Below are 26,410 nucleotides of genomic sequence, written 5' to 3' on the forward strand. Positions count from 1 at the left end.
ACCTGCACATATGAGACAAGTTGATTCTAAGCTTAGTAGCGAATTTCCCAATGACAAGTAAATATAACATATCTCTTGATTTCATATTCCAACATAATGCTGAATAAAAAGCACAAATAATATACCTAGTGACCCCAAGAGCGGAACAGGAGAGATAGATAACTGATATCCTCTAAGGGAGACAGGTGTAAAGTTCTTTATCCATGCTTAAACCCATTGGTTCTTTGCATTCTAATTCTAAAATCAACCATGATTCAAGTTTGCGTAAATCTCTCTCTGTGTCTCCTCCTCTTTTTCTCTTGGGGACTTGTGCCACACAGCTGTATCTTAGTTCTGAAGGGTCACTATGATGGTGTTGTTCAAAGTGTTGGGCAATAGGATAACTACAGCCTTTGTTGTTAATTGCTCTGATATGTTGCAATATCCTCTTATGTACTGGCAAAGTGGTGATTCCCACATACATGTTTCTTGCAGGGACAATTGAGGACATATACAACAAACTCAGATTTACACGTCAAATTGCCTCACATTTTGATTTTCTTTTTAAAAGGGGTCCCTATCATGGAACGGTTCTCGCCATTTTTGCAGGCTTTACATTTAGTGCATTTTCTGAAGCCTTCCTGTCTGGCTAGTCAGGTTCTAGTTCTAGTGCTTGTATTGTATTCGCTCCTAACTAGGTAATGTCTCATAGATTTTGATCTCCTATAGGTTATCATTGGTCGTTTCGGTATGCTTTGGCCAATGACTGGCTCTTCCCTTAATAAACACCAGTGTTTCTGCATAACTTGTCACACTTTCTGATGTTCCTGATTATATGTTGTTATGAATCTATGCATTTGTCTGGTCTCCTTCTTCATTAGGCTAGTTTTTGAAGGGTTAAATGGGGCTTTTTCTCAATCTATTTCACAAGTCCTTTTGCTTGTAGCATTTAATACTGCATTGGAATACCCTCGTTATTTATTCTTACCTTAATTGGGCTAGGTTCATCTGTTCGAAGTCATTGATCCTACAACCATTGGATAATCAGTGGATGCTGCTCTTCTTTACCTCATAGTGGGCGCCCCTCGTAGCCCGCTAAGTACCTGTTTGTTGTATTACTCTCCTTTGACCCATCTGTTTTGTAATTATGTAATTATGTGATTATTCCTGTTTTTTATTATTACTTTTGATGTCGATATTGCATTTATTACCTTCCTTCCATCCTTCTGTAAAGCGCTCTGATATCCTTTGGGATCTTGTTCGCGCTATATAAAACGTTATAAATAAATCGTACTAACATACGCTTTTCCGTTTTATCATATGTCCCCTGTGTTGTTATATTCCATATAGGGACTATAATATAGGCCTCAGTAAACACGTTACCCTTCACCTATATTCTCTCCCTACATTACACTTGTCACGGTTTACAGAGACTGACCTTTTATTCCAGATATTACACTGCATTCAGAACGCGGGTTTTCCCTAGTTCGAAATCTCATACATCATGTATGAGGGTTCTTGGAAGCACAGCAGGACTACCATCTCCTGTATAAAATCTATGTACAATATCAGGCCCAACGTCATCCTTAGGCCGACACAGTAATACAGCAAGGTAGGACCCTTGAGGAGACCTATGGGTATAAATACATCACATCTTGCTAAGATAGCTAGGGAAGACAGAGATTTCCCGGCCGACACACTGACCAGAGACACTGATGTTCCTGCATGCAGACGCTCCAGCTCACAGTGGTCTAACATCCCTCGCGGGATGTCCAGCTCAAGACCAGGACGGGGTCCCACAGTCTCACTTAAGGTAATGGGGTTTATTAGATCCTAGAGGGATTCTTGGCTTAACACCTACACCCATGCTAGGTACATTTAGGTAGATCTAGATAGGGAGGCATGGTAGGAGTACGCATCTTTTATCATGTGTTTTATATACTTGAATGTATTCATGATTTTAGTAAGATGGTAGAACTATACCATCCTTTACTTTCATAGCACTGTTAATCATTTATATCTTATACAGCCTAACGGTTGTTGCAGCACATCTATTTTACACCAGAATAACAACTGTTCAATAAATGATTATTGAAAATGCCCAGCTTGTTTTATTCGGTGTATCTCTCTGAGAGAGTCTAAGTAAGCATGAGCGAAAGGTAGTACATTGTTTCCACGGTCCTGAGGGATCAGGGTTGTCATGTTCTGAGGTTGCCAGAAACTGTTCTCTCTTTGATAAGAGGAGATTATATTGGCACTGTGAGCTAGCTGATACAGAAAGGCTAACATACTCGGTGGGGGTGATCAGAGTTCGTCTGACACCAATCCTACAGTGTATGTTGTCTAAACACACCTATCCTGTATATTTTCTATAGGAACCTCACAGCATGGCGCTGCCAACCAGAGACGTCTGGAGTGGGTAGGCTAAATTCCGCCGCAGCTGAGTAGGCAAACATCCTATTTATTGGCTGTGGGTTAATCAAGCTTGAAGGACACAAAGTTCCTAAAATTGTGCAAACACCTTATCTTAAACTTCCTGGAATAGTTCTTCATCTCTTAAACAATGACTGAGGACGCGGATAACGCGGGAGGTGTTGTGCAAAATTTGCACCTCTCAGATTAAGAAGAAAATGCAGATGCAATTCCGATTGCAGAGAATTTTAGAAATACACTCACCTTGAAACTGCTTGTGCATGGTTTAACAGCCAGGGGTGGCATAGTAGCTTTCGTGATTACGGCACACGAATCATGCAGAACAGAGGCATTTTATTCGTGGGTTACATTCTCAGCAGCAAATGCACCAGCGGAATATTATCCGTTTGAGGACATTGAGGTTCTGATTATGTACCAGGAACACTTATACTGGTTTAAAGGCACCCTACCCCATATAAGAAGAAGAGTAAGACTCGGTCGGCTCAGAAGAGAAGGAGTGACATGGGAAATATTGGCAACTTATACACCACATCCTGACATTGAGACTATGCCAGGACCAGACTTACTCATATTTCACAAAGAATTAATAGAACTTTACAGAAACATGATGCAATATGTCATGAGGTCATTTACGGTCCAGCCAGCAATGGCAGAAACAAATACAGCTCAAGTTCAAAATACTACGACTAAAATTACACCACAAACGTTACATGCAGTAATGAGTAAGATGCCCGCAAAACGTGAACAAATGCCATTCTGGATAGCTCAGAAAATAACACAGCTAGAAGCGGTATTCCCAAATACTAGCCCTTTTGAAAAACACAGAATGCTAACAATCTGCTTACCCATGGGGATCACACCACAACTAGAGGACTGTACCTCGTGGGGTACAGGTTTTGCTGCCATATATACCAGATCTCATGGTATTCCGTTATTAGCAGTAGTACCAGACGTATTAATACAAATACAAAAAGAGTACGGAGCAGAGTCTGCTCCAAACTTAGGGATGAAGTCACTAGGTAACTATGCCCAGGTATCAGCAATATTACTGGCAAATATTAAGGGGAAGCAGCATCAGTGGCCATCCGCCAAAGTCTAAGGGAGTTCAGTCCTTTACAACAGGAGCAGGAACTACCCAAAATAATTGAAAATGCTTATGCAGAATTAGGCAGGGACAGTTTAGGTGGGAAAGCATTAAAACCACAACTTGTGGGGAGCTCCAAGAAGGAGACTTTCAAGCAGACACCTACTTCTTCTATGAAGAAGTGGGACAAAAACAAAAAACTAAATATTAAAGAAAATAGATCTCAATCCAAAGGTAGATCTTCTCCACAGGAGCCCTCTGAAAGGAGGTATAACCTTAGGAATATGGATAACATTAGGAAACCTGACAGGTATCAGGCTACTGATACATATTCCTCTGGTTCCTTTCAGGGTTGATCGAAAAACTCCGAGAGGGAAGGATGGTCAGACAAACAAGAAGAGCGTACAAAGTCCAGAGACAAGCAGCACACTTAAGAATATACTTCCAAAAAAGAAGATAAAGCCAAACCAAAACCCCTAGTTCAAAAAGGAGAAGGTTGTAGGTCTAAAGATCAGATATGCCCAGAATTCTGAGGACTCGACTACTGAACGGGGAATGGGCTCTGACGATGCTAAACAGTGCGGCACAAGTAACAATAGCTCGCCAGAACCTGATGAAATTTCCGGTGACAGTGGACTTGAATGATTATATCACGGTGGAAACACCTGATACTAGGGTAAGTGTCCCACATAAATTGTATGAAATAACACTCCAGATGGAGGGGGACAAATGTAAGTTAGAGGTCTCTTTTGGGAGAACCTTATGTTTGGCTATGACATTTTGTAGTTGAACAAGACTAGCCGCCAGCATTCGTCATGGATTGCCCTAGGGGAGAAACGGTAATTTTACCAGCCTTTTCCGACCACGTTCCAAAACATTTAAAATATACATATGCGCGGGAGTGGGCAGTAGCCCAGGCTCCAGCATTATACAAAAACCATGTTGGATGGGATGAGGATTCAACCCACCCCATTATTCCACAAAAAAACAACACTCCAAATGCACAAAGGCAGTATCCTATAAAGCAAGAAGCTAAACAACAGGTCAGAGAGATCTTAGATCAGCTTGAATATCAGGGGGTGATTGAAACATGCACCTCTCAAATGAATAACCCTTTGTTTCCAGTATCAAAACCAGACAATTCATATAATTTTGTTTTAGATTACAGGCATTTAAACACTTGCACTAAGACGTTTGTAGTACAAAATGCACACAGTGCCGCATTGATGAAGAACATTGTGCGGAAAAAATACAAAACAACAATAGATATCTCAAATGGATTCTTTCTTCAGAATATAGTGCATGAGAGCAGATACTTGACTGCATTCTCAGCGTTAGGATCTCAGCGACAATTTTGTCAAATCACCCAGGGATATAAGAACAGCCTGGGGCTGTTTTCAGCCAGAGTAACAGAATTACTTCAAAATCTGGATGAAGGGGGAGGAGCCTAGCGCGGGACCAAGATGGCCGCGTGAGCACAGAGCTCCCGCAACCCTTGTTCCCTCCGGCAATTATCCTGGAAAAATCCTGTGTCAAATATCCGGAATATTGGACATGAACTACTGCTGAAGCGAGCGTCGTTGTCCGGACTGAAATCATACACCGGAGACCGAAGTTGTGACAGGCTGAAGTTTGCGGCCTATCCCCCGGGAGGTGCCCGGGTCTCGCGTTGGCATGGGCCCGGACACTAATTGAACAACAGCGGCCGTGTGCGGTGTGGATCATCGGAGGGGGGCTGCTTCCACTTTCACTTTCGCTTTCTCTCACAATTACGTGCCCCGGCCCGCGAGTGTCTTGGACAACAGTTGCCTGTAGCTCGGCCTGCACATGCATGGGCTTGCATCGGAGTACCAGATCCAGCGGACCTCGTGCCAATTGCGTGGCTGAGCGGCCTGTTTTTGACGCTGACTGTTCCGGGGTTGAGGATGTCGACCAAATCGGAGGCCGACAAACAGAAGCCCAAGAATACCAGGCGGGGGGGCTACACCCAAACCAACAATATGGATCGCTATGCCCAGCAAAAGGGATCGCCAAGCGGACCGGGGAAGCTACAGGAATCATCGGGAGACGGCTCGGTCCCCGCACCGGAATTGACACTGCAAGATATTATGGGCGCCATTGAGGAGATGAAGTCCTCTATTGGACAACAGTTTGAGACCCTGGCACACAAAGTGGACACCATCTCAGTCGACGTTAACTTGCTCTGCGCTGACCTGGGGAAAACTAATGAGAGAGTAAAATCATTGGACCAAAAAACCACTAGCCTCACGGGGGACGTCTCTGATCTGCAAATAGAGGCCCGCACGCTGAGGACTACCAACGACCTCATTGCCCGCAAGATGGAGGATTTTGAAGGCCGGGCGAGGCGCAATAACGTGCGCATTGTTGGCGTTCCGGAGAAATCGGAGGAGCAATCGGCGGACTTGTTTGTCGAGGACTTGGTGCTTAACCATCTGGCACCTAAGGGCCTCAGCAAGTTCTTTGCGGTCGAGCGGGCCCACCGAGTCCCGGGCGGAAGGCCCAAGGTGGGAGCCCCCCCGAGACCGATCATCGCCAGGATCTTCAACTTCAGGGACCGCAATGCCATTCTGCAGGCGTCACGGGGGTCCGGACCGGTTACTTTCCAGAACACTGCAGTGAGTTTTTATCCTGACTTCACCCAGGCGGTGCAGAAGCAACGGCAGAGTTTCCTGGGGGTTAAGAGGAGGCTACGTGAGAGGGGTCTGAAGTATGCCATGCTCTTCCCAGCCAAGTTGCGCGTCGAGTACGGAGAACGAACCTTTTTCTTTGACTTGCCAGATGAGGTTGGGGAATGGCTGGACACATTGCCTCAGCGGCGGACTAGTGGGGATCATGCTGTCGGAGCGCAAGGAGGCCATGTCGCAAAAGAGTGAGGACTCTGGTGATCGACCATTCTGACCAAGCTCGGGACAGTGGTTCACTGATTTGTTTTTATTACTAGCTATTGTCCGGGGGTGGCGAGGGCACAATGGGATCTCTTTCCTCCTACGGGGTTTCTTCTTGTAGATTAGCTTTTGCTAGGGCGACAGGCACACTGCAAGTTGGGGGGGCTTTTAGGCTTATGCAGGGGTGCAGGGTGGGGGGTGGATTGGGTTTGTTGGAGTGTTTGTTGTTGTTTTCCATTTTGCAAGGTATCGCAATGCAAGTCTTGTGTGCTGCTCTCGGGGATGGGCGGGGGTCTCTTGCCATTTTGTGATGGGGGGTAGGGGTTTGAATATACTTAGTTGGAATGTTAATGGCTTGGGGGATCGTATTAAGCGGGGGATTGTTCTGCAATTTCTGAAGAGGTGCTCTCCTGACATAGTTTTGCTGCAGGAGACGCACCTGATAGGCAACACGTGTCATGCTCTCAATAGAAAGGGTTATAAATTTATCGCCCACTCTGGGTTTTCCTCAGGATCTCGGGGGGCTGGAATACTTGTTAGGACCTCGCTGCCGCTGGAGATTGATACTACTACTGTTGATGAGAGGGGGCGCTTTGCGGCGGCTGCGGGGAGGTGGGAGGGCAGGACACTGGTTTTGGTTTCTGTTTATGTCCCCCCTGGCCTGCAGGCCGTCACATTTGCCGACTTGGGGAGGGCCATGTTGGATCTCCCTGAGGGAGTGTTGGTAATGGGTGGTGACTTTAATGCTGTTGGTTCCGGATTACTAGACAGACATCCGCCAAGAGACCCCGGGGGGGCGCAGAGATGGCTCCCAGATTTTACTGATACACTAGGTTTGGTTGACTGCTGGAGGCTGCTGCACCCCGCTCAGCGGCAGTACACTTTTCACTCTGGGGCGCACGGCAGTCTCTCTAGAATAGATTATGTTCTCACCTTGGCTGCCCACGCTTCCCTGGTGTCCGAGGCTAGGCACATGGCCAGGGGCATCTCCGATCACTCGCCGGTGTGGATTAGTATGGATTTTGGCCGTGGCGCGGCAGGTAGGGTTGCCCCTATTAACCCCTGGTATTTCCGTGACCCTAAGACTCGTGGTGCTTTGTTGAAAGTGGTTGTTCTTTACTTTTCGGAGAACCTCGGCTCGGTTACCTCCGCGGTGTCCTTGTGGGAAGCGTTTAAAACAGTACTGAGAGGGGAGGCCCTCTCCTTGATAGCGGATGTCAAACGTCGGAGAGATGCGGAGGTGGCGCAGATCGAGGCTGAGATAGTGGCATTAGAGTCTGTCCTGGAAGACGAGGTTACGGCGGAAACACTGCATAAGTTGAGATTGAAACAATCTGAATATAAAGCACTGGTGACAAACGCGGCTAAGGTTCTTAGCAGGGACCAACAAGGGCGATTGTATGATGTGGGCGACAAGGCTGGAAATTAATAGCGTGGTTAGACAGGAAAGAACGAGTGAATAGAGTTGTGCCAGAAATACTGACGGATGGCGGGGATATTGTCACAGAACCCGATGGGATAGTTCAGTGTTTTGCGGACCACTTCCGCATGGTCTACACGTCTGTGTCGGACAGGTCGGAGGAAGACTCGCATGCACTGGCATTGCATGCACTGCTGCTAGACATTGCCCTGCCTTGTCTATCTGACGTTGACAGGGAGGACCTTGATGGTGACATCACCGCTGATGAGGTTGCAGTTGCTATCCGCTCGTTACGCCCGGGCAAGGCCTCGGGCCCGAATGGCTTGCCGGTCGAGTTGTATAAACTCAGACCGGATAAGATTGCTCCGTATTTGCGAGATATGTTTGTTGAGGCGCGGGAGCATGGGTGTTTTCCATTTGACCAACGTCTGGCGACAATAGTGGTTGTACATAAAGATGGCAAGCCCCGGAACAGATGCGGATCGTATAGGCCGATCTCCCTACTCAACGCTGAGCCCAAAATCCTCGCCAAACTGTTGGCTAACCATCTGATCAGGGTCATTGGGGACTTGATCCACCCGGACCAATCCGGTTTTATCCCACACCGCAACACTGCGTTGAACCTCAGGCGACTTCATGGCGCGCTCGCAAGGGTTGAGACGCTGCGGGAGTCGGCCATTTTGGTGTCACTCGACGCCACGATGGCTTTCGACACTGTGGAATGGCCGTATCTCTGGGCAGCGCTCACAAAATTCGGCTTCGGACCCGGTTTTATAGGCTACTTTATGAGGAACCTTTGGCTAAAATCGCGGTGAACGGTAGGGCGTCATCTCCGTTCGGGCTCGGGAGGGGCACTCGGCAGGGTTGTCCTTTGTCGCCACTACTGTTCGCTCTCGCCCTTGAGCCGCTGGCGGCATGGATTAGATGGCAGCCAGACATAAGAGGGATCCGATGGTCGCCAGACCACGAGGACCGCATTTCATTGTATGCAGACGATATTTTGTTATACTTGACCTTGCCTCGGAAATCCCTCATAGTGGTCTGCGACGTTTTGAAGTCTTTTGGCAGTAACTCGGGTCTAGCCATTAATTGGGGAAAATCGCACCTATATGTTCTCAGTGGGGACACCCCTGCCGTCCCGCGGGATTGGTCCATCCAGATCGCCCAGCGGGGCTTTCTGTACTTGGGGATATATATTTCCACAGACCCCTCTGTCCGATACGAGAGGAACCTCCTCCCTCCGCTGTCACGCTTGAGACGGGATGTCGCGGGTTGGAGGCGGCTACCGCTCTCCCTCCTAGGCCGAGCCGCATTGTTCAAAATGATGTCTCTTCCCCGGTTTCTCTACGCCTTACAGAACACCCTAGAGCTGGTTCCTGCCCGTTATTTTCGTGAGGTGGAGAGCCTCCAGCGTTCGCTGTTATGGGACGGTCGACCGCGTATAGCTATAGCAAAGTTGACCCTTCCATGGTATGACGGGGGGATAGCACTCCCTGACATCAGAAGATATTATTGGGCTACCCAATTGGGAGCGATTAACCATGGGGTTTACGGTCCGGCGTTGAACCCTGGGTTTGCTATGGATCGGTGGCTGTTGCGCGGGGGCAATTACCTTAGGGCGCTGTATTCCAAATCATTGGACGGGTCCCTCACAGGACCGACCAAGACGGCAGTGCATGTGTGGAAGGCTGTTACAAACTCGTTGGGCTGGAAGGACAGACTTACCCGGGCTACTCCGCTTTTCGAATCCGATATACTAGGGAAATTATGGCACACGAAAGGGTTTGAGAAGTGGGACCTAATTGGGATTTCTAGAGTTGGGGATTTGCTGACTAAGGGTAAGGTGAAATCGTTTGAGACGCTGCAGACGGAGTACGAATTAGGGGGTACCGAATACTTTCGATATGCCCAGGTGCGTCACGCTCTGCTCTCCGTTCGTGCCGAGGGGGAGGCCGTGCCTGAGTCTTCTCCTTTGGAGGATCGGATTCTGGATGGTCATATGCCAGAGAGTACAATCTCCTTGATTTATAAGAAGCTTGTAAATGTCCGGACCGACCTCCTCCTTGATGTGCGAGAACAATGGACTAGGGATGGTCTCGAACTGGATGATGAGGACTGGCAATATGCCGTCTCCTCTCCGAAGGAGGTTGCGATCCCGGCTAGACTGCGGCTGGTGCAGCTTAAGATACTTCACAGGGTTTACGTCACGGGGCCCCGCCTGATCCATATGGGTTTCTCTGACGATGGCTTATGCAAGAGAGGCTGTGGGATGTTGGGCACCTTTCTACACATTATTTGGGAGTGTGGGGAGATCGTAGAGTTCTGGAAACAAATTCATGATGTGATGGAAGAGGTCACGGGTATCGCACTCTTCCCGGAGGCAAGACGATGCCTGTTGAATGTCTGGGGCCCCACCGACTACGATGCCGCTCAGACCCAATGGGTGACTCTGGGGAACATGGTGGCGAAGCGAGATATTGTGCAGCTGTGGGGATCCCAGAGACCTCCCACCTTGGCAGCATGGATGGAAAATATGGACTGGGGCATGTTCCGAGAGAAAACGGTGTACAGTGCCCGGGGTCGCCCTAAGAAGTGGCATAAGATATGGGGGCAATGGAACCATTATAGGGGAGATATTTGTGTGCCCCCGGTTGCTGAGATGCTCGATGTGCAACTTTCCCCCTAGATCTACTCCCAGCTATATACGTAAACTGTTCATAACCTGGAGTCCGTACCCCTGCTTTCCCCTCGCTTCTTTGGTGTGGTGTACCGCTCCGCTGATGGGAGTGGGATCTCGCCCCAGCTGAGAACTAGCGCACGCTTATTATATGCTTTGCCTTGCTCGTGTTTTTATTTTTTTGGTTTACATTAAAACTAAACCTTTGTTACTCCTGCTGTACGGACATGGACCTTCCTGCGTATTGTTCCCATCGTGCTGCCGAACCTCCGGGATGTCGGCTGAATAGCTGTGTACCATATTGACGTAAATAAAGGTTTTATAAAAAAAAAAAAAAAATCTGGATGAAGAGGCATTGTCCTATATGGATGATATTTATCTAATGGACTATGACCTGGAGGAACACTTGAACAGAGTGAATACTACATTTTTGGGATTCGCCTCTGAGGGTTACACATTCAACTTTAAAAAATCGAAGATTGCTCATCTTAATGTCCTTTTTCTAGAATATGAGCTTTCATGTGAAAGAAAAAGCCTGCCAGCTAACTTTTTAGAAAAGTGTGCACTGTTCCTACCTCCAAAATAATTTTAAAAAACTTACAATCAATCCTGGGATTCCTTAATTTGGGCAGAACATACATTTTGGAATACGGAGAAAAAGTAAAGCCGTTCTACTATTTAATAAAACCTGATTTTTCAGTTCGACAATGGACATAGGAACACACAGATACACTTCGTTCCTTACAAGCTGACATGATAGTTTCAAAACACTTACAGACACGCGTAAACGTACGCAACCTGGTGATCCGAATAGTTGCGGGTCAATCAGGGTACACCTATCTAACATATAATGAAGGTGAAACAGTACCAATAGCATATAAATCGCACTTGTACACAAATGCTGAGATGCATTTCGCATCTACAGAAAAAATTCTAACAGCAGTACAGACTGCTGTAGTCAGAGAAAGAGCCCTGGCTCAAGGGAAACCTAATAGTCGTTACCCCGGTTCCAGCCTTAGAGACTGCAACAAAGGCAAGCGTTCCCAACGCTAAATCCTCACATCCCAGATGAATACAATGGGCTAATTCTCTCACTGCAACAGATGTAGAATACAGGTACGACCCAATTTTAAAAACACAAGCATTCCTGCAATACCAACAAGAATATCCTCTACCAAATGAAATAATGCCTCTAGATCAGTATGAATACATTATTTACACTGACAGTTCTGCGCAACTGGCCATAGGGAGTAAACAGCAATACAGCGCTGTGTGTGCTATCATTAAAGGACGTATGCAGGATGGAAAGTTTCATCCGAATTGCACAAAAACACAGTCTGTTGGAGACTGTACATGCAGCTGGCAGAACTAAAAGCACTAATACTGGCACTGGTAAATACAGATCGAGAATTCCCCACACTAATCGCGTGCGATTCCTTTTACTGTGTACAGTCATACAATCAATTTTTACATCACTGGGGCCAGAATGGGTTTAAAGATGCAAAAGATGGCCAAATTAAGCACAAAATGCTTTGGGAATAGGTAGTGGAGTTGAAAAACGAACTACCAAGGGCTCACGTGATACACACACTGAGTCATGGCGTTCACGTTGAAGGGAATTCATTGGCTGGTGAAGCTGCATAGGGAGCTGTACGCACGCCTTCCGTAGCTACAATCACTCGCTCAAAAATGAAGATAGACGGTGAAATAATGGTTGCGATTATTGCCACACGCAATAAGTTTCCACTCAAGTACTCAAGTACTCCTACAAGTTAGATGCAAACAATGTTGCATTTGCTCAGATTCCTGGAGTGGGGGATAGAGTAATACCAAATATGGATCGAAGGTTAGATTTAATTCTAGAAGCACTCGAGGGTTTAGGTTTGTATTTAATATATTTTTAGAGCGCATCAATCATCCCGAAGGACATCAAGGCGCTAGGACGGGGATTAGTGCAATTCAGGTTGGTCTTAATAGGATCAGTATCTAGGAAACAAAGTGGTTTTCAATTTTTTCCTGAACAGCAGATGATCGTCTGTCAGGGGGAGATCATGGGGTAGGTTGTTCCAAAGGACTGCAACTGCTTTAGAAAAGGATCGATCGCCCATCCTGACCTTGGATGTGTCACGGCGCACCGTGGCGGCCGTCGGAGAACACTGCAGAGACGCGCAGTCATCGCCTCTGCCGATACCAAGGGGAAGGACCACACTTCCCAGGAGGCGCTGGGGCAGTGACGCTTGTGACGTCACCACGTTTCCGGCATCAGGATATGAGGGCATCCGGGGCACCAGTTGGGTGCCGTTGATTCTAGGAGACGAGCCTATATTTAGCGGATCCGGAGGAGAACTGGTAGGGGTGCACATTGGACCACAAAACTCCTTATACCTTGATCTCCCCTTGTTGTGATTTCCACAGTTCCTGTCTGTGTGGGAGCTGAGCTTTGTCATCGGTAGCCCCGTTGGATGAGCTGAGGAACCGGCTCTTGTGGGGCTATTCGAGTGACTTGGTGCTTGCTTTCTTCTGAAGGCACTCTTAACAGCTGAAAGTACTTTTGGTAACAGTTTACCGCAAAGGTCTTATCATTTTAACCGGTTGCACGCGCTGTAACGTGGCTGCCGGAACCCTGCCTAACATTTTCGTATACTCACTGATTTCATCTCCCTGAGCTGTTATAACCTCGCAGTAGCTGAGACGGTACATTGGCTATTCAGCTGGCTCAGAAACACTTTCTCTTCAACCCCTGGTTTTATAATATGTTGAGCGCTCAAGAGCTTATTGGGTGATCTGCAGTATGTTCCAAGACATTGTGGAAATGAATTAATGTACTTAGCGAAGGGTCCAAGATGGATTGGAGACTCAACCAGATGTTTTGTGGAAATGCGATTCATTGGAGCTTGATGCAACTATAATGTTATCGTACTGTGCCATTAACTTGGATTGTTTGTTTATCTTTTCCACAGCAGGGGCATGTAGAGGATTTAAAGGTGGCAGCACCGCATCCCTCTGTTAGATGCCACAGAAGGGTCTTTTTGGTATGTGTACTTATTTAGAGATCCTTCATACTTGAGGAGAGATACTTAGAATTGATATCTGATTCTGTTTGTTCCACCTTTAGATCACTAGTGGCTGCACTTCATATAGAACAACCTGTTCATGAAAATTCAAACCGTATTTTCCTTTACAGGTAATAGCGCCAGGCGCAGCATTGTTGAAGAAGTATCCTTGTGTATCCTGGGGTTTGGGTTTTTGTACATATGGGGGATTCTTCTTGTTACAGATCTCCCTCTCTGCTGTTCCCATCCTTTCCTTCCCTCACTTGATCTCCCATCGAGTCTGTTGTTTCACTCAGACCTTGGGGCTATCAGGAGGTGGAACCCTTTGAGCATCGTACGACTCCGAGGATTCAAGGCCTTGACAGGATGTGCGTTTGACTGACCCGAGAGGTAGATGACACAATCTCAAATTGCGTGAAGGGACATGGAATTGTAGCTTATCTCCCAAAATGTGTGGTGCTTTTTTATGCAGGGTTTTGTGCGCAAAGCAAAGGAGCTTGAAACTAGCTCTCTGACGTACTGGTAGCCAGTGTAATTCCTTCAGGCAGTGAGATGCTGAACTGTATTTTTTTTGTTACAGATTAATTTAGCGGCAGCCTTCTGGAATACCTGGAGTCTAGAAAAGAGATAGTCGGCCATGCCAACATAGAGGGCATTGCCGTAGTCCAGTCTGCTCAGGAGCAGAGCCTGTGTTGCCATTTGTATGTAGTTAAAGGGGATACAGGGAAAGAGTTGTCTGAACAGTTTCAGTGTGGCAAAAGCTTTTCCGGACAAAGTGAGTACTTAGTCCTGCATGGATAGGGTGTCATCAAAGACAATGCCCACATTTTTAGCCGCTCGCTTGGGTTTTGGGGCGGTGCCTAGTGCCTGGGGCCACCAACTATTATCCCAAAGTGCCTGGGCACCCCCGAAAAGCAGGATTTCAGACTTCCCGGCATTTCGTTTTAGACAGTGCTGGGACATCCAGCTTGCAAGTTCAGTGAGACAATTTATCAAGTTGTCCTTGGTCTCGGTATTGGTCTATTTATCAGGGGAATCACCAATTGAGTATCGTCGGCGTAGAAGCAAATGTCAAAACCCCATTTCCAACTAATATCAGCCAAAGACGAAACATATGCATTAAAAAGGGTGGGACTTAAGGTAGCTCCTAGCAGGATTCCATTCTTAATGCTCTTTGAGGAGGAGGTACAGGATCCCATTTGAATTGTTTGGGTTCGGTCTTTAAGAAAAGAGGCGAACCATGACAGGGCTTTAGAGCAGATCCCTTTTTTGTTTAGGATTTGAAGTAATTTAGTGTGTGATATGGTATCGATAGCCGCAGTAAGATCTAATAAGATCAATGCTACGGCTCTACCTTGGTCAACTTGCGATCTAATATTGTCAGATACAGCTAGTAGAGTGGCCTCGGTGCTGTTATTATGCACATGCAGCAGTTTCTGCTACTGTTTCTCTACTGAAACAACGCTACTGGTGGCCAGGACTAAGAAGGCAGACTAAAGACTATGTCTTGAAATGTGACATCTGTCAGCAGATGAAAGGCTCTCCTGTAACATGTCCAGTGCAGTCACCATTATTAATATCAGACAAACCACTAGCGTGTGTTTATTCGGACCACTGTGGCCTCTTAAAATCTGATGGGGCTTACAAGTATATCATGGTTGCGGTGGATTCCTGCTCTAGGTTCCTATGGGTGTGGCCCCAGTGCTCGGCTGACGCTCGAACTGTTATAAAAGATTTGCCAGTCTTTATAGGGACATACGCAATCGGCACACTTCATTCTGACCGTGGCTCCCTGTTTAGCTCTCGAGCTTACAAGGAAGCTATGGGAAGTCTGGATGTAGCATCGCGGTACTCCTCTCTGTACCATCCCGAGGAAAATTTGGTTGTGGAGAGGAAATACCGGGACTTAAAGCAATCTTTAACAGCTAGAGTATTAGGCTCAGGTGGGTAAAACATCTGTATGGAGTCTAAAGGGCGTTAAAAAATCAGCCAAAAAACTCTCTAGGATGGGTCACTCCTTATGAGGTCCTACTTGGGACGAGAATGTGGGTACCTGATCTTGATTGTGAAGGCACAGGGGCGGATAAAAAACCTTTTGACATCCATAAACGTTTGGCTGTTTTACAGGACCTGAATGAAACCATGGCACAACAGAGTAATGTCAATATAAAGAAGAACACTACTGGGGAAGTAAAAAGTGTCACAGCAAAACCTGTCTGGATCCCTAAAGTTGGGGATCTGGTCAGAGAAAAAATAGCGGACAAGAAAGAATTTAGGCCATCATACAGAAAGCCTGTACCTGTCCAGGCAGTTGAAGGAACAAGAACTGTACTTCTGCCACCTCTTGCAGGTAAAATGGAGATAAGATGTGTCTCAATTGACCTAATCAAACCACACTATGTGGCCAATACTGAATAGAAGGGCGCGTGGACTCCGAAATAACAGAAACCCTCCTCTCACAACTATAGAAGAAGTTCAAACAGAAAGACTCATCACGTTTGAAGGGTCACCTACACAGAATGAAGGACTAAGCAACAATGCAATGGAACTCATTCCTCTTGAACCTGAAGTTCAAAATGAGAACTCAGATGAAAGACAAATTTTAATTCGACCAAACACGGATATCTACGTCAACATGCCCAAACAAGAGCAAGCTACAGTTTCCACAAAACCTGGGGAACTCCCGAAAATTGATCGAACTGCATCTGGCTATTTTATTGACTTTGACACCTTCTCATTAGATCCAAGCGAAACTTAAATGACACCAGCCCGAAAAACTTGTCTACAGCAATTTAAAGACTTTCTGATCTTTCCTAAAAAGACTTACCTGGTATCACCTTGGGTGGAACGCTGGGTATCTACAGGAATACTTTTTTTACTTCTCTGGATAGGCTTAGTAATTGTTTTTAGTATGCTTATTAATGGAACTTATCTTCGAGAAAGCTCTGCGGCACAAAAGTGAATGTGATCCTGAAACCGCATCTATCATCACATCGTGTAAGAAGAGACCTGTCTCAGTGAACATTACAGCAGTTCCTATACCTGATGGTAGAGTATGGGACAAGGATGATTTCGAAATATTCGGCCCGACTGAACTTTTAAAAATGTCACATTTATTTAAAATATCATTGAGCGATATCATTACCTCATGTACATTTTCCGAAGATTGGGACTATGAAACTGTAAATAATATGTTGTCTGATTTAGAGAAATCTGCTGCTTTTTCTAATAATGAAATGTTAGAAGACACATCAGACTTTGAGAAAATGTATTGCTATCAAGATTATGGTCATCATTTTTTGCATAAATCTGCTAACCCTAGGAATGTTTTCACATATCACTAATGGGAACATTGCCTGACACCGCCGAAAAGCAGTTCTAAAATATTTGTAAAAAAATGTCTGTATTTTTCAGGGTTTAACACCTACACCAGCACAGAAAAATATGTTGACAAACACCAAACAGATCCATTCTGCTTCCTTTAATGCCCAGTTGTCAGGACAAGGGTTCGACCTATGGAAAGACACTATAGACTTAATATCAGTCTGGGGCACTAGAGACTGGAAGGTCCAGGGAACAGAGGCACTATTTAGAGCATGTCTGATTCCTCAACAAATAATGTTCTTGAATGAAACAGTGCAACAAACAACTTGTCTTTGGTTAGACAGGAATAAAGATCTGAATACACCTCGGGTGCCAGCACCATCACACTCTGAAGAGAATGTAACATCACAAAAAGTGGTTACATTAGGTGACATCTTGCAAAGCAATAGATCAGACCCCGATTGGAAGGAACTGTTGATTTGGCCCCTAGACACCAACAACTGTCAAGAAAGATTCTTGGGTAAAACCAAAGGGTTTAGTATTAATAGGCCAGATCCACGTTATGTGCAAAGACAACACCCAGGGGTAGTGACAGCTTACAGTGTTGGGAAGTTATGCCTCGATTTGCTACAAACCTCAACACCCACACAGGTGAAACAACACTTATCTTACTTACAGGGGATGTGGACCTGCAGGATTTTTTATTAGGTTCTATGAAACCGCGTACAAAATGTTTCTTATATGCTATCTATATTGAAATATGGAAAATTTCTCAACAAGAGGCAGCGGAATCATTACAAGAAATCGATCGTTTAAATCTAGAGAAAGCTCCATCAGTGGTCGATAATGGGTTAACAACCTTAACATACAGGATATTTTCACTGGGCAACATTGTATCTTTTGCTATTGATGTACTAGAACAAGACTTGTCCATTCTACAACACGGGCAAACGCAATTGCTTTCTATTATGTTGTTAAGCTGGACGCTGCAGTCTTTGCACGCAGGCTATGTGCCATGGCTTTTTATAAACAGCACGTCTCTGTTTTCCTCGTACAATCCGACAGAAAAACAGATAGAAATGGCACAGAGGGGAGCAAAGTATACAAAACTGGACAGATTAACACTTACAGTGGTAGAATCACAGTCCACAGAATGGTTAATCCATGGCCACATAACTCTCTCGGTCACAGCTTTTCAATTCCATTATTGCCTAGAACAAATGCAGGCAGGCATATATAAGGAAATGGGTAAGGAACTTGTCACAGAATCTTGGGACATTGCTGTACAGATTTCGATGCCGGAGTGGGGAAAAATAAGTGTTTCTTAGCTGTACTAGCTGCGAGAATACATTAGGTGGATCACTTATATGCCAGAATAAAATGCTTCATGGGGCCTGTAATGGTTCAGTAGCAAACTGGTCCTGTCACTTAGAGGGTGCCACAGCTGCCGTGATAGCTCCAGTATTCAAACTACTTTCGAATGGGAGTTACTTGATGCTGAACGATCAAGGTTGCTGTGGGATGCTTCCGGGCATCGCATATCTGGTAACTGGAAGCTCCAGGGTTACTTGCTATATGCAAGTATTGTTTCCCCCAACATATACAGTCAGGGAGGCGCCGCTATGGCCTTCTTTAAATATTTCACTAATACGGTTTGATACGTTGAGCAGAATGAAAGCCATGCTTACACAAAAATCCGTGCCCTTAATCTCCGCTTGAGAGACTTTTGATCTCCAAGTAGCAAGGTCTTCAGCAGAGATACAGGCACTTATACGTACAAACTGCCCTTTCCATTTCGCAGAAATTGTAAATCGTATCTTTAACATGTCTGATACGACAGGCATTGTCCAACTATTTAAGAAAGTAGGTTCTGGACTGTTAAGCACCTTTCAGACGGTCCTCCAAACTTTATACACTCCGTATTGGGAAGCATTTTTGGAGGACTGCCGTTGACCTTTTTCTAATAGCAGGTATCCTGTTTGTCGTGTTTTTGCTACGCAATGGACGTCCCAGTCACCAAGGAGATGGAAACAGTACTCCTGAAGAGAAAATACAGTGATCGCATGGTACAACTGGAGAAGAATGTGTGTTGGATCTCTGTCTGACACTCCCATCATGTGTGCGACCGGACGTTGACGCTTTATTGGACCCAATAACGGCCCATGTTTTGCAGTGTCCCCAGCGTATTCCCATGTTGATGTTGGCATTCTTTGAGCCACCACAGGTAACATCAGCACCTGTTGGTACAGACACCGGCTCCTCCTCTGACACCCAGGCCTTGGATGGTGCACCTGTGGCACAAGCTGCCCCAGCACCGGCTATGGGCAGTACGGATCATCTGTGCGCAATAGACATAATCTGCGATGTGTTACAGGGACCGCCAACTGCGGAAGCAAGCAATGAGAATGGTGCGTCTACCAGGCCGGACACAAACATTTGACTCATTTGGCCCGTCATGTGCTGGGAAGAAATTCAGCTTTTTAAAAACAAAACAGAAAACTGAAACTCTATATCAAGATTGACATTCCTTTCACACATGTATGGCTTTCAAAGTGCTTGTAGTAGTTCGGACTATATCTACGGACATATTAGAAAAATAGCCTATCTGTCAATTTCTAATACTTTCCTTTTTTTTAACAATTGTTTTAATTTTTTTTAGAAAAACATTTTTAAACAAATGCTTTTAACACAATAACAAACTAATGTTTTGTATATTTGCATACACATATCTAGAACACCTAGTAGTACGTGTAGAATTTAAAAGTATGTCGTCCATTTGGAAGAGGAGTGGGTGTTATATTCCATATAGGTACTATAATATAGGCCTCGATAAACACATTACCCTTCACCTATATTCTCTCCCTACATTATACTTGTCACGGTTTACAGGGACTGACCTTTTACCTAGATATTACACTGCATTCTGAATGCGGGTTTTCCCTAGTTCAAAATCTCATACATTATGCATGAGGGTTCTTGGAAGCACAGCAGGACTCCCATCTCCTGTATAAAATCTATGTACTAAGTTCAGGCCCGACGTCATCCTTAGGCCGACACAGTAACACAGCAAGGTGGGACCCCTGTGGAGACCTATGGGTATATATACATCACATCTTGCTAAGATAGCTAGAGGAGACCAAGACTTCCCGGCTGACACACTGACCAGAGACGCTGACGTTCCTGCATGCAGACGCTCCAGCTCACAGTGGTCTAACATCCCTCGCGGGGTGTCCAGCTCGAGACCAGGACGGGGTCCCACAGTCTCACTTAAGGTAATGGGGTTGACTAGATCCTAGAGGGATTCTTGACTTAACACTTACACCCATGCTAGGTACATTTAGGTACATCTAGATTGGGAGGCATCGTAGGAGCACGCATCTTTTATCATGTGTTTTATATACTTGAATATATTAATGATTTTAGTAAGATGGTAGAACTATACCTTCCTTTTACTTTCATAGTACTGTTAATCATTTATATCTTATACTGCCTAATGGTTGTTGCAGCACATTTATTTTACACTAGAAGAACAACTGTTCAATAAATAATTATTGTAACCGCTCAGATTGTTTTATTCGGTGTATCTCTCTGAGAGAAACTAAGTAAGCACGAGTGACTGAGCGAAAGGTAGTACATTGTTTCTACGGTTCTGAGGGATCAGGTTTGTCATGTGCTGAGGTTGCCAGAAACTGTTCTCTCATTGGTAAGAGGAGATTATAGTGGCACTGTGAGCTAGCTGATACAGAAAGGCTATCATACCCAGTGGGGGTGATCAGAGTTCGTCTGACACCAATCCTACAGTGTATGTTGTCTAAACGTACAGATCCTGTACATTTTCTATAGGAACTACACAACAGTGTGCTACAGGCCCCTTTGGCTCTTTATAATTCCCCAAAAGGAATACTCCTAATTAGAGGAGCTGGATGGAAGCTCTCCACATGTATTATGGTGTTCCCTGCGGTAGGTTTCCCATATATAGAGGTTTCCAGTCCTTCTAATCCAACATGAATATTTACATCTAGGAAGTCTACATATGCAGAGCTTATTTTAGCTGTAAATGTTAGGTTGAGGTCATGTTCATTAAGCTCCATCACAAATTGTTTAGCCTCTCTTACTATGCCCTGCCACAGAACAAAGAGGTCATCAATGTACCTCAACAACAAGATGGTATGTTGTAACCAATGTTCCATAGCGTGACCCCTGAGCACCTGCTCCTCCCACCAGCCCATATGTAAATTGGCATAATTGGGGGTGAAGCAGGTATTCATGGCTGTCACTCTCTGTTGCTGGTAAAGCTAGTTTGCAAAGATAAAAATGTTTTTAGTGATACATCACTCAATCATTTCTAGGAGCATAGTATTATGCATAGCATACCCTGACGGTCTCATGCTTAGAAAGTGTTGCTCAGCTCTTAAACCATCCCTATGGTGTATATGTGTATACAATGTTGACACATCTAGAGTCATAAGAAGCATATTAGAATCCCAGTTGACATCCTAAATATGTTTCAAGAAGTCTGAGTTATACTTAATATGTGATGGTGAAGTGCTAACTATCAGGTTTAAGAAGTAGTATATATATCTAGACATGTTTTCAAAAAAGCTATTCTGAGCTGCAATTAAATATAGAAAGTAGGTATGACTGAAAAATCTTGTTTTAAAAAACGATATTCATCCCAACTTAATAGCCCTGTGTCTTTCCAAAAATCTAAGTGGTCTGTAAAGTCTTCCTTGACTACAATGTAATCTTCCATGGTTACCGGAATATAACAATCTCTGTCACTCAATTGTGACATAGCTTCATTCATATACATCTCCGGTCCCACAGTACTACATTACCCCCTTTATCCGAAGGTTTCACAATCACATTGTCAATATTTATTAGTTTCTCAATGGTTTGAAAGAAATCTTTATCTCTCCGGTTAAATTGGTCCCAATTGTGTTCGGTGATTTCATTAATATGTCGCAGTTCTCTAATGAGATGTTCTGAAAACACATCTAGATTGTCTCTTACCATTCCAGGAGTATATCTAGATTTCGGTCTAAAGGAGGTAATGCCTCTTCCTTCGGTAGCAGCTGTGATCAAATTTGAACTTGAAGAGCTTTGTGTGCCTTCTAATTCAATATCCATTCCACCTTCTTCTTGCAAGGACAGAAGATCCTCCAAAATACACAAGGCTGCCACTGATAGATCACTCAATAAGTTTCTTGGCTCTGCTAGTGTCTCGTCTGCTATTCTTCCCATTGTACAAGTAGATAATTCTCTTAATGTGTGTACTTTGGTCAATTTTAGTTTCCTTACGAATTTATAAAGATCAATTCTGGTTCCAGAATAATCAAAGTTGTTTTTTTGGCAATAAGAGAGTCCTAATATATTAAACATTGCTTAATTTGATTCTGTGCTTTTCAGCACTTGTCAACACCGGAACCTATGACAGTCTGCCAAATTGTGGTGCTCGCTGTTTGTCTAGTTTAGAGATTAGCACAGCAACAGTTTTTAATGATTCAAGAAGTGTAAAAAATTACTAATACCTGCCACCCAACCCATTCTTATAGCTTTGGGGGCCTGGAATCGCCTGAATTGTCAAAATTGTAGGGGTGTGATGGTTGATAGTTGTATTGCTGTTGCCATTACCAGTCCTGTAGGGGCAATGGGTGATGCCAGCTCCAATGGCCTCATGACGAGGGCCCTGGATCTTATATTTTTAGAAATGAATCAATTGAGCACTCATTCAAAACACATACATTATTTATCAAGAATCCTGTATTTCACATTAATAGTTTTAATAAGACTGAACTTTGTAAACCCTAGCTAGAAGGGAACAAGGTAACTATTACACTGCAGTGGAGCACTATGTTTGAGAGGATGTGGCATATCCTTTCTATCAGTAAAACCAATATGGTATTGTAAACAATAAAAGTATCATGTGTGTTTCTTCCCAAACCTGGTGTGGAAGGTCAGAAATATCTCTGTTCCCAGCCAGTTCTAGTTTCTCCAGGCTTTCACAGTTACTTAGCTCCACTGGGATACCTTTAATTCGGTTATAGCTGACAAGGAGCTCTCGAAGTCGAACCAGCTGTCCTGCAAAAAACAAGAATTCACTCAAAAAAAATGAAATGCTAAATTAATTCTCATTAAAGCATTTTTCACTGATTGTGTCTGTTAATGTCAGACTAATTTGAACTTTCTCTAAGTTAGGGCTCCTGCTGTTTGATTTGGACACAACTCCTCATTGACATCTTGTGTGATAGCCTCACACTGCTGCACCTATGGTACAAGAAGACCCAAACCGTGCCGCAGAATTGCTTTTCTAATATATATTTATATATATATATATATATTTATATATATATATATATATATATATATATATATATATATATATATATATATAAGATAGTAGATCCAAAATCCAAAATGGAAAAAGCAGCAACAAGATTCATCACATGCTTCAATTCACTGTCCCCTAGAGTGTATCAAATAATGAGAAAGCATTGGCAGGTAGTGAGAAGTGACTCAATAATTACACAAGATCTACCAGTGACACCCTCAGTTACATACAGGAAAGGTAGGACATTAGGGGTTAGCTTAACACATACCTATATCACGAGTATTCATAAACCTGACACTTGGCTATCCAAAACCAAGGGGCTTTTCAAATGCAATCATTGCAAAGCCTGGAGAATGGTGAAAAATGTCTTAGTATTTCAGTCCTCAGATGGACAGAAAAGGAAAGTGAATGAGTTTTAAAACTGTAATACAGATTATTGTGTTTAAGTGCTGTGCTGTCCCTGTCCTTAAATGTATGTAGGAAGTACAATTTTTCCATTAAAAAGCAAATTTTGAAACATCAGCATGCTATCAGTAATCATGATTTCACTTACTCAGTGGCCAGACATTTTTATGACAAGCATGAAAGTGATCCAGGGTTGCTGAATTTCTTTGCAGTAGATAGAATTCCCCCAAATAGAAGAGGAGGTAATAGGGTAATGAATTTGAGACGCTCAGAATCAAGATATATCCTGGACCTACAAACAAAATTCCTTAGTTGGCTGAATAAGGATGAGGAGCTGAAAATCCACCTGGGCTGACTAATGGTGACTGCTATCCTTAACTCTTTGCTTTGGTATTAAATATGTGAGGTGTACACTGAATGTCAACATAGGACCCCCTGGTTAATCATTGCTTTTAGACACCTTACTGTCACAATGAAGACCTATGTATGGTTATTTTAGATATATATATATATCTTCAGATGTAATCCTGATGTTTATAATGAATGTTGATATGGGTATATTATATGGTAGACTTCTACTTATTGATATTTATATTCTAATATTGGGATTGTCGAGGATAATTATTAGGGGTGGGTGGAATTTGCGAAATTCACTTTCGCAAATTATCACAAAAATTTTAAAAATCTCCTCAAACACGCGGAAATATCGCGAAGATGCAGAAGTTTTTTTCCCGTCCGTTCGTGGTATTTTCTGCGTGGTTGCGGCTCGCCAACTTACCCATGCGGTTGCTCGCGGGCGCGGCCATCTTTTTTCACTTGTCTCGCAGTGCATGATCGCGAGAAGAAAGACGTGATCGCGCAACGAATGACGTTACTGCGGGCGCGAACTGTCGCGAGACAGCGCAAATAGCTACCAACAATCCAACATCTCGTGGAGAACGCGACCGGATCGGGAAAACTTGTCGGCGAACGCGGGGATTCAGGTAAGGCGATCGCGCGCGAGAATGTATTATTTTACAGCGCGAGCAAGCAAAAAATTTCCGGTAAAATGCGGATTGCGGAAATTTTGACATTTTCGCGCTCTCCGCGGAACGCGAAAATGTCAAATTATCGCAATTTCCGCGAGCGGAACGGAATTTTAGCCCAGGCCTAATAATTATCAATTTATTTATAATCACATTTTTTGAAGATATGTTATAGGCCATAAAAGTTGTGAGGTGTATTTTATGACTATGGTTACGTGATTCCCAGCTGAAACCGTAAAGATTCGCTTTTTGTGATCAATGTATTTGGTTAAGTATTGGATTTGGGCACTGGCCCAAGACATTATGCTGCTAACTTCAAGGATCCTTAGTCCAAGTGTCATGCACACAGTTTTACGGCTAAGCAAGTTTATTTCTAAATATATATTGAAAATACTTTTATAAAAAAACAGCAAAAAAGTGAAAAACAAGTGTGAAAATAGGAATGTACTGAAATGAAATAGCTATTTGGCAATATAGTCTTTGACTGATGAGAATAAAATGGAAGTAGCTACGGAGGTATTTCTTTCATTTCTACCATTTGCGGTGTCTTTAAATTTGCCTGGGCTACGAGTAAATGTAACTTTGATAAAGGCTGGGATCAGCCGAAACGTGTCAGTAGGGATATGGTGACGAGGGAATAAAAGAATAAAGATTTTTTACTTGCCTGGAGTGCCCATCTCTGCTCTTTTTTTCGTTAAGAGAGTTTAGAAGAATATATATAACTATATATATATATATATATATATATATATATATATATATATATATATATATATATATATATATATATATATATATATATTACCTACTGGCGGTCGCCAGTAGGTAGATATAGTTAGGACCCTGTTTCCATAGGAAATCCGCAACATTCTATTTGGAATAACTTTGGCGCCGGTCGACGAATCCTCGCGAAATTTTCAAAATAGGTGGGGCGCTACGCTCCGCTCCTACCCTGAAAGTCTCGGGGGGATTCGTCAAGCAGGGGCCGAGAAAAAAGGGGGGTCCCAAAACGCGTTTTCCCCATGCATTTTTCCATAGGACCTTTAGACACAGCTACAGCCCGAACGGCTGAACAGAATTACTTGAAATTTGGCAGAGAGGTAGCCATAAGGTCAAGGAAGTGCCTTTTGCAGGTCTGGTGTAAATCTGTTCAGTATTTCCTGAGAAAATAGCATTTAAAAGCATATATATATGTGGGCGGAGCCTAACCACACATCTCATCCTGAGATCTGATTGGCTGTCAGCACTTCATCCAAGAAGTGTTGGCAGCCATCTTGGGACCAATATACATGATAGCACCTCATTAAAAAGCATTGCAGTTAATAGAAGGTTTTAAGACTTTAGTTACATTATAAATCATTTGTTGATGGTACCATACTCATTTTAGGAATTGTGGTATGTTCTAAGGTGATTTCACCATGTAAAAAAGCCTTCTGCTGGGATATCATGATTGAGAGAAAAATATTTTCTCATGCTTTTACCACAGAGGTTTGGAAGGTGATCTATAGGCTAAACTGAGAGCTTATTTTCTGTAAATTCACATTATCTTTCTCAGTCATGTGAGAATGAAGTCTGACATTCTCAGTAAAACATGTACATCCAACAAGGGCAGAGACTGTCAGTTGATTCCTTTGTGTTCTACTGCAGCTTCCCAGAGTGTTCCAAAGAACTACTAGAGCGCTAACAGTCCTACTTATGATAAACGTATGGCACACCTGAAGCCATCTTGCTTGGATTAAAGTGGTAACTCTTAAAACATTTAATTTAAAAAGG

At 43.9% G+C, this 26,410-nt stretch overlaps 1 protein-coding gene across 2 annotated transcripts in view; it reads right to left on the bottom strand.

Moving 5' to 3' along the window:
- Nucleotides 1-26,410, bottom strand: part of LRRC39 (leucine rich repeat containing 39) — a 191,771-nt gene that overhangs the window by 90,338 nt on the left and 75,023 nt on the right. For both annotated transcript variants that reach the window (XM_085601891.1, XM_085601890.1), the window contains exon 5: nucleotides 22,821-22,957. In XM_085601891.1, coding sequence (XP_085458017.1) covers nucleotides 22,821-22,957 — 137 coding nt within the window. The remainder of the gene's footprint in view (nucleotides 1-22,820; nucleotides 22,958-26,410) is intronic.

Source organism: Triturus cristatus, chromosome 4_2 (genome assembly GCF_964204655.1).
Source record: "Triturus cristatus chromosome 4_2, aTriCri1.1, whole genome shotgun sequence".
NCBI classification, from domain to species: domain Eukaryota; kingdom Metazoa; phylum Chordata; class Amphibia; order Caudata; family Salamandridae; genus Triturus; species Triturus cristatus.